At 46.0% G+C, this 16,791-nt stretch overlaps 1 protein-coding gene across 2 annotated transcripts in view; it reads left to right on the forward strand.

The window, feature by feature from the left end:
* Nucleotides 1-8,829, forward strand: part of LOC149858410 (BTB/POZ domain-containing protein KCTD8-like) — a 131,964-nt gene extending 123,135 nt beyond the window's left edge. Inside the window, exons 4-5 of one of the 2 annotated variants that reach the window (XM_090060393.1) lie at nucleotides 2,706-2,810; nucleotides 7,737-8,829. In XM_090060393.1, the coding sequence (XP_089916519.1) occupies nucleotides 2,706-2,810; nucleotides 7,737-8,263 (632 nt within the window). In that variant the 3' untranslated portion in view covers nucleotides 8,264-8,829. The remainder of the gene's footprint in view (nucleotides 1-2,705; nucleotides 2,811-7,736) is intronic. The other variant, XM_090060394.1, reaches the window with a different exon arrangement.
* The last annotated feature ends 7,962 nt before the right edge of the window (nucleotides 8,830-16,791 follow it).

Consider the following 16,791-nt stretch of genomic DNA (forward strand, 5'->3'; position numbering starts at 1 on the left):
GGGTCTCCCCAGCCCGGCCACCGCCGCTCTGTGCTCGGGGCCAGTGCCCCTTCCTGCTGGGAGGGAGCTAGTTATGAATACAGAGTAGCAGTAGCGCAAGCAACCTCTCTGTGCTCAGGGCAGGAGGGGGCTTATTCAGCCACAGGCCCCAAGAACAGGCCAAGTGGTGGCTGCAGCCAGGCCGTGCAGACCTCACTGCAGTGCCAGGGGCCAGCTGGAGCCTATTCTGGGCAGGGAGTGAGTGCCATGGCGAGGGCGGGCAGGCCCAGCTGCCAGTGGGCGTACAGGGGAAACTAACTCTCCTCCCTGCCCCCCTCTGCCTCAGGGGCCATGGTGCCCAGTGCTGCAGAAAGAGGGGGGAGCAACCAGTAGATTGAACTTGGGTCCCTACCGGTGGCACAGGGAAAAGGTAACTATACCCTTCTCTGGCCAGACTCCTGCCCCTACCTGTCCCTGCTCGGGCTGGGCAGCAGAGGGGAGGGGCGAGTCCTGCTGTGGAGCAGAGAGACCCTGCCAGCCCAGAGAGCATGCCAGGATGCTGCGGGTCTCTTGTTTAACTCAAACGAGCAAGGAGACAGCCTTGACCCACGTAGCTGGGATTGCATCTGAACTGCCCTAATGCCTGAGGGTTCTTGAATCTTATATCTTAATTCTGGCCAGGTAATTTCTCTGTTATAGGAATTGCTGACGTGCAGTGGGAAGATGAAGGCTCACTCAGCCTCTGACTGAGAAGAGTCCAGAAGACATTTCTCTTGTAATATCTCACTTCTGGTTTCTGCATCTTTCATTGAAACATCCAGCACAGACCAGATATTGAACTAGATGGATCACTAGCCTGAGATGTCTGGCAACTCAGTTTTCTGTGAGAGTGCTGCATGATCAAGATCATACAGGCTGCATGATCAAGTGTGGCCCCCCTGCTGCTGGAATAATTGAATCAGTTCTGAACACAACAGTCTCTGCACCCTTTTCACCCTACTGGGTACTGCAGAGGTGTCAAACCTTTTTGAATGTGGGGCTGGATCATTAATTTTTTTATCACCCAGTGGACTGGCGAGCCATATTCAAAGACCTGGGAAGCGGTATCACATCACCCCCCCGCCCCCCCCAAAAATGAAAGTACAGTGTTTACTTTTATTTTCATTTCCCATTGCAGCACCTCGAGCCTCAGGAAATAGTTCGGAGGGTCTCATGGCGGCCCGCGAAGCCTGTGGTACTGTATTATATGCAGGAAATATCTGCCAGTTTAAGGGAGCTCTTCTCTATGTGAATCATGTGGGATGTTTGCCCAGGAGGAGCTAGGTTTTTGGTTGTAGCTGTGTTGGTCTAAGGATGTAAACAGGCAAGATTCTTTGAGTAGATACGGTATCTTTTATTAGACCAACTGAGTAGTTGGCTAGTGTCATGATGCCCAGGAGGAGGGCATAATGATACCAACTGAACAGAGAGCACAAAGAGCTGTCGAAGTCTGCTTGTCTTGCTGAGTGCAGACAATTTCTACAGACACTAGCATAAGGGCCAGGGTGGATGGGTGGAGGGAGGACATGCCCTCAGCAAACAGGATGAAATAAGGCTAAGCTGATATATATGTGCTATTACTGAGCTAAGGCATTTCAAAGGCAAAGCATTAGCATCTTCCTGCTTCTAAATGCAAAGCCTCCCAGGCACCCAGAGATGGCATTGTTTACCTCACACTGAAGAGCTTCATGTGTATGGCTTGAACTGTGAGAGCATAGGAGTCCAGACCTCTGCTGGGTGTAAATCCGCAGAGCTGTGCCCAGGTCAGTGGAGTTACACTAGCTGAGATTTTGGCCCCTGAGTGTATATACACCTAGAGAAAAATACTTAGCAAAGACAGATACTGCAATATGAAGTTTGTTGCAGCATATTGCAGAGCAGGATCCTACTAAGTATAATACAATGATGTAACCCTTTCCCAGGAAATGCAGCTGTAGAGGGAGATTTTCAAAAGCACCTGTTAGACTCAGGGGGGCTAGTCCTATTGAAAATGAACAGAAGTTTTGGTCCCAGCTCTTTTGTTGTGGTAGAAAATTTCTCTACTAAGCAAGAGAGGAGGAATGACATTCCCTAGGGAGATTTTTGTCTGTGTTTCAAAACACCCAACATTCCCTTTTGGAGGCATGCTCCAACTCTACAGAGTACATTTGCTCATGTTTTTTTTTTCTTCCAGGAATGAGGTTATTTTGCAACCACACACATCCAAAGAGGCAACTCGGGGCAGGTCGGATTGTGAAGGAGTAGAGAGAGCAACAGGGAACAACAGTCAATACTTCAGGGATGGGCAAAATGCGGCCCGGGGGCCAGATGCGGCCCACCAGGCCATTCTATCCAGCCTGCAGGGCCCCTAAAAAATTTAGAAAATTAATATTTATCTGCCCCTGCCTGCCTATCATGTGGCCCTCGATGGCTTGCCAAAACTCAGTAAGCGGCTCTCCACCCAAATAATTGCCCACCCCTGCAATACTAAGTGGAGTCTAACTCCAGGAGGGAGTTTTTGTTTACTCTTGATACCTGTGAGGACTGAAGTAAATTGATAGAGCTCCTGGGGGGCCTGTGGCCTGCCTGGCTCTGCAAACTGGCACCCCCTGTGAGCCCTGGGAAAACCTCCCTTCCCACCTTCTAAATGGATGAGCATTAGTTCTGATTAATGACAGTGAATTGTGCTGTGAATTGTTTTTCTACAGGCTCAGAAGTCAGTAACCTCTCCCCAGGGAGATATGAAAATGATGATGAGGCACTCAGCAGAAGGGCAGACAGCTTTGAACTGGGTGGACTGTGCAAACCTGATGGTTGGTGTCTAATGCTCCTTTACTCCCAGCTCACCCTTCCCTGAACCCACAAGATGAGGCGTCAAGGTTGCTTACTAGAGAGCAGCATGAGCCTGAGTCTGAGAAGACCTGGCTTCTATTTTCAGTTCCGGTTGTAGGTGACCTGCAGCATTTTGCCTCTGTTTCTCTGTCTCTATAAGAGGGCAAAATTACTGATTTTTCTTGATAATGTGTTTTGAGATCTGTGGGTAAAATGTATTGTATGACTGCTACATACTATTTTATATAGTCTCTAGTGCAGGGATGGCCAACCCATAGCATAAGTGCTATAAGTGGCATGAAAAACTTTGCGTTTGGCATGCAGAAGATCAGGGCGGGAGCAGGGAATGCAGTTTCAGACAGGGCAAGAAGCAGAAAGCAGAGCAACAGATTGAGCAGGGAGTGCAAGTAAAGGAGTAAAGAGCAGAGCACTAGATCCGAGACAAGAAGGGGATCAAAGTGGCACTCATGGAAGGTGAGGGACTTACCTTGTGGTACTTTGATCAAAAAGATTGGCCTTAATTGGCCTAATAACTACAGCATTAGACTAGGATTCAGGAGACTTCTCTTCCCACTTCACCTTCATGCCTCTTATGTGACTTGTAAGTCCCTGAGCTTTTGCTCCACATTTGTGCAAAGATGCTTCTCGATTGGAGAATAATTAAGTTAGTTAACTGTGAAACATTTGGTTATGCTGAATAGGGTTGTCCACGTACTTAGATAGACAGACTTTGAACTACGGCAGCCAAAGAATTTGGGAATAAGATACATACACTGAACTTCCTGGAGAGATTTGCCAACGCCAAAGCAATTTTCAAGGTCACTTTTTAGTCATGGATATTTCCACTATCAATTTCAACTTTCTACCTTCAGACATTTTAGTGCTGGCGCTGACAAGTAAATGTCACGTTAAAAAAAAAAGACTGAAATATAACCAAGAACTCTTGTTACCTCACAAAAGGCTTTGGGGGAAAGAAAATTCTCTCTGAAATTTTCTAACTCAGGAGGAAGGCTTAAAATGGAGCTATCTACATAGCCTTCATTACACTTGCTCCTAGCAGATGTGTTTTAAATAGGAATAAACTCCATAGGGATTTAGAAAAAATTAAAAGCATTCTTCGTCCCACTGAATTTTTCAATACTCTTCTTTGCTTGTTTTCAGAATGTGCAGCTGGAGTTTATTAGTCAATTATTTTGATATTTGGAAAACAACAGTTTTCTGATTGAAGGCAATATGGTCTATTGAACAAAAATAAGAACAAGAAAATGTAGGTTCTAATCCCAGCTTTGTTACAGGTCTGTTGGGTTGACCTTGGTCAATTAACTTACCCTCCCTGTACCTCAGTTTCTACATCTGCAAAATGGGAAAAACTATACCGATTTTTTAAAGAGTTATTGATGCTATATGCTGTATAACTATTCGATATTATTAACAAGGGAAAGGCTTCCCATTTTGGAAAAAAAAAATCTTCCATGAGACTAATCTGATCAACAAGATGCAAAGCAATGTAAAATACAGCAAAATAACAGGATAGTAACATAAAAAAATTTAAAAGAAAAAACAATAAAATAGTAGGAAAAGTATTTTTTTAAAGAAAATGCTTTTTAAAATTCTAACGTTGAGAAATGGCCAGCCCCCAAATTTTTTTTTTAAAGCTTTCTGCCAGCTATAATTGGTAATGCTGCAGCTAAAACAAAATATATGGCTTTAGAAAGTCATTGCTCTGCATAAATTGCTCAGCTCACTCTCTATCCAGCTCTCACTAATCTATAGGATTCCCCTTTGTGTCTCCGAATTTGAGATGGTCACACAGCAGCAACTTCTTTAGAAGCATGCAAGTGGAACTGCCTTGTTTTTCACAGTTGTCTCCTATCTGTAATGTTTCAGGCACACACTGGCGTGCAATTGGGCTGGATACACGCGTGCTGGGAAAATGCTTCCTCCTAGCTACAGATAATGTGTTGCCAGCTGGGGGTGGGGGAGGGGGTTCTACTCATAAGAGAACCTCAAGGATGCTGCTGCCTTGACAAGATAAGTTTAAAAAGTCTGCAACAATCAGATGAGTTTAGGAGAGGAGCCCTGTAATCAATCTCTCCATGGTTGGGCACAGGGATTAGTCAAAGACTGCAGTTCTTCCCCAAGCCAAGGTGAGGGATTAAGGCTGACCTTTGTTAAATGGTTTTGTATCAGTTTCCATTAGCATCTCTTATTGTTTGATTTGTTCCTAGGGCTAGTAATTGAAACATAGTGGTTGTTTCCAGTGCCGTCACTGCTGCTTTTACAATCATGTTAACAAACAAAAGTGAACAGTGACTGTCTGGAGGCTGTTTGAAACTGAACAGCTAGTCCTGTCGGAGACGGTGTAACTCATTCTTCACTCTCTAGTTTCCATTTCTCTGGGTTGCTCATTTAAATCATCACACAGCTAAGCTCTATTCCAGCATGTTCAGCTCCCCAAATTATATGAAGCCATAGGAGTCTTGTCCATGGAGCCATAGGAGCCGGCCTGCAAAGGGGTACTTGGGTGGTGTTTCAGCAGCAGGGGGCTTTGCCCACGCCACAGCTGGGGAGAAGTGATGGGGGCAGCCACAGCTGGGTCCTAGGGCCAGACTTCCTTGGACCCTGGCCCAGCCATTCTAGTTCACTGCTAGAATACTTTGCCAACTGCTGCTCTACATGATATCCACCCCAACCCACAGCTCAGCCCCATGTTTGCCACTATCTTAGTTCAGGTTTGCAGAAGGATTTATGAACAGGGCTCAGCTTTCTAACCACAGTCCTGTTTCAGAACAAGAGCTGAGCCCAGCTCTGCAAATTATCCTTAAGATATTCCATTGTGTGAGGTTTTATGAGTTGCATAGGAAATGGAAAACAGCCAAGCCCATACACAGAATCACAGAATCGTAGAAAAATAGGGTTGGAAGGGAGCTTGGGAGGTCCTGCTTTGAGCAGGGGGTTAGACAAGATGACCTCCTGAGGTCCCTTCCAACCCTAACTTTCTATGATTCTGATCTCCTTTTTAAACCAAGACCATCCCCAACTAGATCATACCAGTCAAGGCTTTGTCTAGTCAGGTCTTAAAAACCTACCAGGATGGATTCCACAAACTTTCTGGGTAACCTGTTCCAGTGTTTTACTACCTTCCTAGTGAGAAAATTCTTCCTAATAGCTAAGCTAAACTTCCCTTGCTGCAACTTGAGACCATTGCTCCTTGTTCTGTCACCTGCCACCACTGTGAACAGTAGCTCCATTCTCCTTGGAACCCTCCTTCAGGTAGTTGAAGGCTGCTATTAAATCCCTCCTTACATAAGTCTAGTTCCCTCAGCTTCTCCTTGAAAGTCATGTGCCCCAGCCCCTGAACCATTTTTGTTGTCCACATTCTTTCTGTAGTGGGGGGCCCAAAACTGAACACGGTACACCAGATGTGGCTTCACCAGCACCAAATACAGGGAAATAATCATTTCCCTCAATCTTCTGCCAACACTCCTACCAGTGCAGCCCAGGATGCCATTAGCCATTGTGGCAACAGCCTGGGAAAGCAGGCTCTGCCCAAGAAAAGTAGGAAGCCTGATTTTTTTCCCTCCCCCCCAGAGCCTGCCTGCTGCCTGAGCTATGCGGGGGCCTGATGCTTCCCTCTGCAGTTGCGGTGCCCACCCCTCACCGAGACCATCCAAGCCAGGTGCCTGGTGGGGGGCCACTGCTGCCACGGAGGGAAGCACCAGCCCTTCCTCCCTGCAACCCAGGGATCGCTCTGCCTGCCGGCAGCTTGCTCTTCCCTTCCCACCAGCTAGGTGGATAAGTAAGTGGGGTGTGTGCGTGGCATGGGGGTTTAATCAGCAAAAAGTGAAACAGTGTTTTTTAAAACCCACCGCTTCAATTTAGGGCCCCCATTTTGTCTACACATGCCCAAGGGCACACTCTTGGTTCATATTTAACTTATTGTTCGCTGTAACCCTCAAGTGCTTTTCTATGCAGCTGCTCCCTAGCCAGTGAGGCCTCAGCTTGTAGAAGTGCATGGGATTGTTATTTCCTATGTGCAGGAATCCCATGAGATTTCTCTTGATCCAATCCTCCAATTTGTCTAGGTCTCTCTGAAATGATATGATACACACTGAAATGATATGATACACACTGGGTGCATTTACATGTGCATTAAAATGCTGTTGCTACTGTGCATTAATTTTAGTACCTCTAATATGAGGTAATAACTAAATGTGCAGTAGCTGGTTCTACTGCACAGTACCAAAGGTGCACGGTCTTTTTGTGATGCTTAATGCACAGCAGACTAATTCTACTGTGCATTAGCACAGCTTTTGCCATGATGCACTAATGTGAAGTAGAATGTGTACTGTGCATTAAGCATCTTGTATAGATGTGCCTAGTGACTGCTCTAATCTCCTGTACTTGTAAAGATTATTGGTGGAGCTTGGCTACTGACTTCAAAGGAGTTAAGATTCACTGGCTAGAAGTGAATGCTGAACACCATAGTGCCCACCTGTTTGTTATTTGAATGAAAGCAGTTATTTCTGAACTGTAGTCTGGGCAGCAGTAGGGTTATGTAGATGGAGATGGTAGTGAGGCTCCCCAGCTGGTAACGTTCTCCTTGATTGCTAGACAGAGAAATTAAAGATATGGGGGGTAGGAATGAAGTGATGATCCTTTCTAAAAGGGCAAAATCTAATGCAGCTAAATAACCATAAGCACTTGTCAGATTCCTTTCCCATGTAACTGCCCTAAAAATGCCATTAAAACAGGTTCCAGGTGAAGAGAAACAAGCTAGGTTCTCTGCTGACTGCCGTAGCCCTCACTACTTTCACTCTGAGGTTTTGAGGATATTACATGCCTTGCAATCTTTTAGGTATAGAGGACTCAAATATCCTAACATGGACTTCTGTTTTCTCCCTCAGTAGACACCTCTGTAGCAGCAGACAGCATCTCTGTGGCAAGAGAAGAACTGAACCAAACCCTAGTGACCCGCATGGACTCATCTGACGTGAACAGCAGCTGTGAATTTCCAGCCTCCAGCATGGACAGCCATTGTGGACCTGACCTAGCTCTGGCCCCTAGGTCAAACCTTGCTGACAAAGTTCCCCTGGTAGAGACTGGTGAACCCAGCTCAACAGCTTCCTTGCCACAGCTGGAAGCCCCAGAGGAATGCCCACCTCGGCCTAACACTTTGGATTTCTCCAAGACCCTAAAAAATGTGGAAGAGGTAAAGCAGATGGGGCAGATGAGGAATAGTGACCATTCAAACATCAAGGAGAATGGGGTGGAGAACTGTTCCAAGGTGCTACCACTTAGTGAGGAGCGCAGGGCACTGGAGTCTGAGCTGGGGAAGTGCATAGAGGACTTCAGGAAGATCAAGATCCCCATCTCCTTTCCCAACAGAAAGCGGCAGTGGCAAAGTGAATTGCTGAAAAAATACCACGTCTGAGGGGAAGGACTGGGCCAAAGAACTCCCCTCACTCCCAAACTGATAAAACCCCGCCATACTGAGGAGATGGCTTCCACAACCACAGAATCCTTTCTGAATCCTTTCCCTGAGAGGCCAACCTGCTATCTGTTGATATCCTCAACATGCTTTGGCAACCAGGAGGAATCCAGCATCTTGCAGGATCAGACCTTATTTAAAGACATGCATATGTGACAGCAGGTTATTTAAAAAGAATTTGTTTTGAGACACAGGGATCCTGATTTGCACCATGTGGAACTTCATTGACTTCATTGAGTCTATATAACCAAAGGACGGAATTTGGGCTACACATTCAGAATGAAGAGCAGTGGTCTTGATCACTCAGTCATTCTACCTATGGCTGCTTCATAGGCAGAGAGGTCACAGACAATGACTTGAGGCTGAAGAGCAATACAGTCATGAAAAGAGCTACACCAGTGCTAGAACTGGTAGTTTCAAAAAAGGAGGAAGAAAGAAAGAGAAAACTAAGGGTGGTTCAGGATATTCTGAGCCAAACTTACATCCGAGGAAATGTGAACATTCCTGCATTTACAACAGTGTGACTTGTATTTTATTATCCAAGATAATAAAATGTAGGAGATGCTGAAAATTTCTTAGTCCCTTTGCATCTGTTTTTATTCCAAAACACATATCAGGGCTAGGCTATGCAAAAGGGGAGAGTAAATTTAGATGCACGGCTCTTGGTGAAGTTAATAGAAGTTACACATCTAAATCCCCTAGATGTAACTAGAACTGGTAAAAAGATTTCCATCTAAACCCTTTTTTGGGGGAGGCTGAAAATTGGGTTTTCAACTATGCTTTTTCCCCCCACAAAGTGTCTGTTTTTCATGTAAAGCCATATTTCCTTTTTTTCTCAGTGCTCAAAAATGAAGAGTTGTTAGGTTTTGCCTAAAAATGAAAATAGTTCCATTTGGAAATACTAGCTTAGGTCCCTCACACCCTCGTTCTTTCTTTTGGGTAAAGCTATCCCATTGGACTTTGTTTCCTTATGAAGTAGTCTGCCCACGAGACTACTGTGATGTATCACTTTGTTATCAGATTTGCCCGCTACTTTGGGGTGTGCTCATTTATTAGGGCTAGGGTCTTGGCAATTCTATTAATGTGCTGCTTGTGTTACTTGTGTTTCTATACAGAGCTGTATCTCTCCTTTCTGCAAGCCCTCACCCCCAATGGAGCTATCTTGCAGGACTCAGTTCAGTGGGGCTGGGTTCCTCCAGTCCCCAAATCAGTCCTACACACAAACACACACAGATTAACGAGACACGCTTGACCTGGCCGGGTTGATCAGCATGGACAGCCTGACACCCTCATATGCCAAGAATCAGCTCATCAGAGCAGCAATAACTACAGTCAGACACAAGCACACAGTTAAACAGAATACCTCTGAATCTGGCTGGGTGTCCAGATGACACCCTCATGGGCCAGCATTCAGTTCATTAGGGCACGTCTGAGCCAAACTGGGTCAATCAGCCTGTACAAGCTGATCCCCTTATGTGTTTCAAACTCAGCACGTCCCAATCTTTTAGTTTCTTGATGAGCAGACCCCACAGTACTTTTGGGCTTCACAGGGATCTTTAGCTTAGGTAAAAGAAGCGTTGCTGCAGAGCAAGTGGGGAAGGAGAAGTAAAGAAGGAAAAATATACTCAGTTACCACCAGTTTGACTATAAAAGTTATTTATTGCTAAGTAGATTAAATATATAATGACACTAGTAGTAATAGACATGCAAAAGAAAATCAAACACAAACAGTCACAGTATACCCTGGTTTCACTAAGTATTTGGGGAAACTTAGCTCAAGCTTAACTAATACAGTTCAAGTTCAGAAATCTATGCTTAGAGAGAGAGAAGAGAAAAGAGAGAAAGCTGGGATCTCACCAGTCCAAGGCACTCGGGTTGCAAAGCTGGCAGGTCAAAGTTCTCAGCACAATCCTGGAAGGGAGATGATCTGCCTCCTGCAGCCTTTCCAGAAGAAAGCGGGTGGTGTCAGCACACACACTGCTGCTTCTTTTACAGATTTTTATACCCTCAGTTCAACTTCTTTCAAGCATTCTCAATAGTGTAAATCAAATTGTCTTTTCTATTGACAAGGGGTTATCTGGTTGGAACATGTCAGGAAATTGATTGATACTCAGGAAATACATACTTAGGAGCCAGCTTGACATTCCTATGGATAGCAGATATACTGATGGGATATCTCCTGGTGTCTTCAGAAACAACAGATAGCTTGCAGCATCAGGGTTTTGGATTTTTGCTTGTTGTGAACAAGCATCAGCTTAGCATGACTTTTCCAGATCTTACTATAGTCTTTTAACAGACTTAAGGCACTTATTGGAGTGTTCATAACCTGTTGTGGAGAGGACTTTCACTAGTTGTCCTGGGAAAAGTATGACAACATTTGTGGACAAGGCTCCAACAGGCTGGACGCTGTGATGAACCCTGTACCATTATTCAAATGTTGCTCATACCCCCAACTCGGTGTATTGCCTCAGCATTCCCTAACCCGGCAACCGAGTTTTAGCCAATTAAGTTTACATAGGCCTCCCATAGTGGGACCAGGGAATGTACAGCCCCAGATGCCTAGTAAACTTACTTCTGCTTAGAGGTGTGTGTGTGTGGGGGGGAAGAAAAGTCCTTTGTAAACCCAGATTAGAGCTGGTCTGATAAATGCTGAGCTGGGTGTGTGGGTTGATTAGCATTTGGAGCACAGCTTCCCCATCATGCAGTGCTCCCCTGCTTCGCTGATCCCAGAATTCACTGCAGTCTCTGCTTCAGGCTTTCTGTTCCCCATCTCTCATGTAAATGAATGGTCATCTGGTCCCATTTCAGATGCAAATGAGACCTAGGGCAGTTGTTTCACTTTTGTCACCCTTATCTGGAGGGGTGTAGGTGTGTGTCTCACTGCATTTTAATCAGTTTCTGTTTAGGTAGAGGAGGGGAGGGGAGGAGGATTCTTTGTGAGTCAGACAGTCTGTGTCCTGTGTCAGGGCTCCCCAAGAACATGGAGCTGAGAGGTAACGACTTCCCCTCACTAAGACAAAAAACAATGCTTCCTCATGGGAGATGTAGTCTAGCCAAGAAGATTGGTCTATAGGAGCGAATGGGAATATGAGGCACCTAATGAAAAATTTCCATGAGACATGGGTGGTTAAAGGTGGTGTACATGACTGAATCTTTCCAACATACATGTAACATGCAGGTACGCTGCTCAGCTAGAATCAAGTGCAAGTTCCGTTAAGGAATAGGCACACTTTTAAGTAGCATCGGGGTAGCCAACCTACATCAGTGATTCTCAGCTAGGGTGCCTTGAGATCCTTTCAAGAGTACTATGGAATATCACACAATGTTAGCACTGTTAGGCATGCAAATACGATTCACAAGGCAAACTCAGAGATCGTGAATAGGAATCCATATGGTTAAAGACATTCTGACCTGATGTGATTTTTCTGAGGTTTTATTCAGGAGAAAAATTGTTGTATTATTTTTTAGCAGTCAAAAAACAAGTAATAACTAAGCTGGTGTTTTCCAGGAGGTGCCCAAGTCTGAAAAGGTTGAGGACCACTAGTCAACATCTTGCTGTACCTGGGGATGGATTCAAACTAGGAGTGCTTTCTCATGTGGTCTCCATAATGTATACCTTAAGTTCCTGTGCACAGCTACTCTTACTGTTACAGTGACAGGCCAGTATTATGGGGACATTGTCATAGACAGCAACACAATGATAGCCTGCAAAGTATGGCACAGGGAGCCAGGTGTAATCTAAGGGAAAAAAGGAAAATCATGGTCATAACCTGAAAAAGGGGGAAGAGAAGTAGGGGAGATTACTGCACTGGGAGCAGCTGCACTGGAATGCACTGCAGGTGGAGGCAGTTCCCTCTGGGCTTCTGACAGGAAGTGTGACATGATCAGCTTCAAGCCAGAGCTGCCAAAACACGCAGGATTTGATTTTTTTCAAACACCTGCTCCTGAAGTTATCTAATGCTTTAATTTCTTTCTTTTTTTTATAAGAAAGAAAAAAGCTGTTAGCCCTTTCAATTACAGAGAAAAGCTTAAAAACTGACTGAAGTATAGCCCAAAAGCCTGGAAACTAAAAGGCAAAAAAGAGGCCAATATTTATTGTTAAATATAGCACAATCTTTAGTCACACTCCGGACTCTTTTCTAATGTATGATTTTTAAATGCTTCAAGTGATCCTACTGATGACCTTACACCTTGCCAGGAATGTTATCATGTATATGTTTAAAATGCCTTTTGGATCTAGTTAGGCTCAAACCATGTACAACGTGGCTTAGTTGCAGGGATCTGGGTTTTCCATTTACCATGGACAAATGTGGAAAAATGTGAATTTTGTCTTTTTAAGGAGAAAAACACAGATTTTCTTCTTTAAAGGAAAAACACGCAGGAAATGGCAGGTTTCCAGCCTATAAGGAGCTGTGGGGAGCAGGAGGAGAGTGATCAGGCCAGGGGCATCATGTGAATGTGCACACTCACACCTACATGTGGCAGCCAGGCAGCATGGGGAGCAGCTCCTACAGGTCCCTGCAAGTAAGTCTGGAGTGGGGGGGATTGAGAGCCCCATAGTGATGGAGGGAGGGAGTTGGGCAGGGCTAGCACTGGGGGCACTGCCCAGCTGGGGCAATGCATGGGACTTAGGGTCTGGGGCTGGGGCAGGCATGTGCAGCCATAGGGCCTTGCTGGGGAGCATAACAGAGCTGCCCACTTGCTCTACCCTAGTATGTTGGGTCCTGCCCACTGGGCCATGGAGGCCCCCATGGGTCAGCAGCAGGGTGGGGGGTCCTAAGCCTGGTGACCCCCTCTGGCAGGGCTGGGGGGAGCAGGGCCTGTGGGTGTGGAGTAAGGGGCACCAGCAGGGCCAGGGGGCTGTAGGTGGGGAGTGAGGGGCTCTGGCAGGGCCAGGGACCTGTGGGTGAGGTGTGAAGGGGGCTGTGGGTCCTGAGTGGGGGGCACTGGCAGGGCCAGGGGGCTGTAGGTCAGGAGTGAGGGGCGCCAGCAGGGCTGGGGGCTGTGGGAATGAGGGGCAATGGAATGGCCGGAGCACCAGCATATGAGGGCAGCTCAGTGCCCCAAAGCAGTGATGCAAAAAATTGCGGTCCGTTTCTTGGAGGCCACTAAAATCACAGACACACACTCATTAGATGGCACAAAAGGTGTATTTGCAAATAGGGTCAGAGCAGAGTCAAAAACTCAGATTACTCTGAATCCACCAAGGAATTTTTGCAGGCTGTATTTATCTTTTTCCTCCTGGGCACGTGTGCAGAAACAGGAACTCTTACAGCTCATTTCCGTTTCATACAAACATGCATGTGGTTACATCACTACATCCATCGCATGTATATTATAATTAACTACTTAAGTATGCAGGGTGGAGAGGTAAATATGCATCAGCTAATTGAGCATGCTTAGAGAATACTATAGGTCACCAAGAGTTTAAATCCCCCCCTTTCAAGGACACAGTCAGTTGAATTCCAGCTTCTGTAATCTGCATGAGAAAGGCTAGGGAGAAGCTGGGGGAGAGTCTGCGATGTAGTATAAGAAGAGCTGTGGCAAGGCTGGCCAAGGAAAAAAGTCCTTGGCAGTGTTTCTTTCTTATCAGGTGCAAGATGCAAGCTGTGCATTTCTAACAATACTCCATTTCTAACAGCAGGGTGGGGGGAGGGGGGACAGCCACAGGTGGATTCACATTCTGGTGAGCGAAGGGGTCAGGGGGAGCTCTGATTTTGTATGATAAAAAACCCAAAATCAAATGCCAAAATTTATAGGTATTTAGAATTTATTTTGTTATAGTGATTGAGGCACTGGCAGACTTCCAAATTGCTTTAAAATTGTAAATACATCAATAAAACATTGTATTCAATGGATGCCTATATATATATATGGTGTTTCATTTTAATCATGGATTTGCGATTTTGTTTAAAATCAGATCATTTAGGATTTTTAAACAGAGAAAACCAGGATCCCTGCTTATTTCTAAGGCTGGTGTCCCATGTGATACTTCTGGGGTGGTTTACTAAGGAATGAAGAAAAGGGGTATGAGATAGAAACCCCAGTGCCAAGGGAGAAGTGCACACAGTGACATACCTCTCACTTTTATCCCCTTCCAATAATGCTGAACCTTGCATGCCTATCATGAAGAAGGGACAGTTAACTTCAGCTGCTCATAGCATCCCGTGTGTGCATAATATTGGTGGGGGAGCCAGGATTGGGGAGAACACAGTGCACTAGAGAGAAATCACCCCACATGTCTCCTGTACTTCCCAACAAGTTAAACTACACTCCTCATTTCAGTATGGAAAATTGAGCAAGTCAGCCCACAGAAGCTCTCCTGCCTGACTGAAAGTATGCTGATGAATACTGGCTTCCTTTTTCAATTAAAAAAACCAGAAAACTACAAGCAGTGGTGTACCGTGGGGCTCCGGCACCTGGGGGCCAACGCCTGCATATGCACTCCCCTGGGGATGATCCGAGCAGGGCATAGCACCCCCTCACCCGCCCCCCCGGCACTTCCACAGGGAAATCAAAGCTGTGGCACACCGGGTGCCAGGGGAAGGGCAGTGGCCGGACCTGCCAGCTGTAACAGGTAAACAAATGCCCAACCCGCTGGGTGGGTTGGCCACACACCAAGCGCGGGAGGCGCTGCGGCCTCTCAGCCTGGCTGGCACCTCCCCCCCAGGCCAGCACCTGAGGGCCACGTTCGCCTCCCCCTCATTGCTGTGTTACTGCCTACAAGCCTTTGGCACTGATGAGACAGTATTTGGAGTGAAGAATTTCTCAGTTTGTCAGGAGAATGGAGTAGGGTTGGCTTCAGTCTTCTTCCTTTTATATGCAGCATTATTGCAATAGTTTTTAAAAAAGCCCAGGCAGCCAGAGGAATGCAGGACAACTCTGTGGCAATGTACTTTTTGGCATCGAGCTGGCAACCTGCAAAAACTTCACTCAAGGGGAAATCATTTCACCCTGAGCCACCAGCATAGACTGTTCAATTCCAGGAATACAGCCTGACCCAGGGCTTAAGAGGGCACAGGAAATGCCAGAAAGGGGGTCAAACCAGAGTTCTAGTTCAATAGTTTGTCTCCAACAGGTGCTTCCGGGAAGGTGGCAGTGTATAATTGCAGTATAACCTGTCCACAGAGGAAATGTCAGCTGGCATCTGGACCTGGCAGTCAGGTTTGTATCGTTATAATTGTTCTTAGCCCATCACAGGGGCTGTGGCTGTCCTCATTACAACCCTTAAATATTGTAATTTTTTAACTGTTGCTGGCCACAAAATGGGAGGGAGAGAATAATTTCCCTAGCAAGCAGGCTGCTAAGAGGCCCCCACTATGGAGCAACAGGGACCTACTGAGGGAGGGAATTTTTTCCCAGCAAGAAGCAGGGTGATAAGAAGCCCCCACCATGGAGCAAGAGGGAGCTATGGAAGGAATTTTTACCCAGCCATAAGCAGGGTGATAAGAGGCCCCAGCCATGGGGCAACTGTCACCTCTCAGCTCCATGTTCTTGGGGAGCCCTGACACAGGACACAGACCGTCTGACTCACAAAGAATCCTCCTCCCCTCCCCTCCTCTACCTAAACAGAAACTGATTAAAATGCAGTGAGACACACACCTACACCCCTCCAGATAAGGGTGACAAAAGTGAAACAACTGCCCTAGGTCTCATTTGCATCTGAAATGGGACCAGATGACCATTCATTTACATGAGAGATGGGGAACAGAAAGCCTGAAGCAGAGACTGCAGTGAATTCTGGGATCAGCGAAGCAGGGGAGCACTGCATGATGAGGAAGCTGTGCTCCAAATGCTAATTAACCCCCACACCCAGCTCAGCATTTATCAGACCAGTTCTAATCTGGGTTTACACAGGACTTTTCTTCCCCCCCCGCCACACACACCTCTAAGCAGAAGTAAGTTTACTAGGCATCTGGGGCTGTACATTCCCCGGTCCCACTATGGGAGGCCTATGTAAACTTAATTGGCTAAAACTCGGTTGCCGGGTTAGGGAATGCTGAGGCAATACACCGAGTTGGGGGTATGAGCAACATTTGAATAATGGTACAGGGTTCATCACAGCGTCCAGCCTGTTGGAGCCTTGTCCACAAATGTTGTCATACTTTTCCCAGGACAACTAGTGAAAGTCCTCTCCACAACAGGTTATGAACACTCCAATAAGTGCCTTAAGTCTGTTAAAAGACTATAGTAAGATCTGGAAAAGTCATGCTAAGCTGATGCTTGTTCACAACAAGCAAAAATCCAAAACCCTGATGCTGCAAGCTATCTGTTGTTTCTGAAGGCACCAGGAGATATCCCATCAGTATATCTGCTATCCATAGGAATGTCAAGCTGGCTCCTAAGTATGTATTTCCTGAGTATCAATCAATTTCCTGACATGTTCCAACCAGATAACCCCTTGTCAATAGAAAAGACAATTTGATTTACACTATTGAGAATGCTTGAAAGAAGTTGAACTGAGGGTATAA

This window comes from Crocodylus siamensis, chromosome 8 (genome assembly GCF_052110815.1).
Source record: "Crocodylus siamensis isolate JL-2025a chromosome 8, ASM5211081v1, whole genome shotgun sequence".
Lineage (NCBI taxonomy): Eukaryota > Metazoa > Chordata > Crocodylia > Crocodylidae > Crocodylus > Crocodylus siamensis.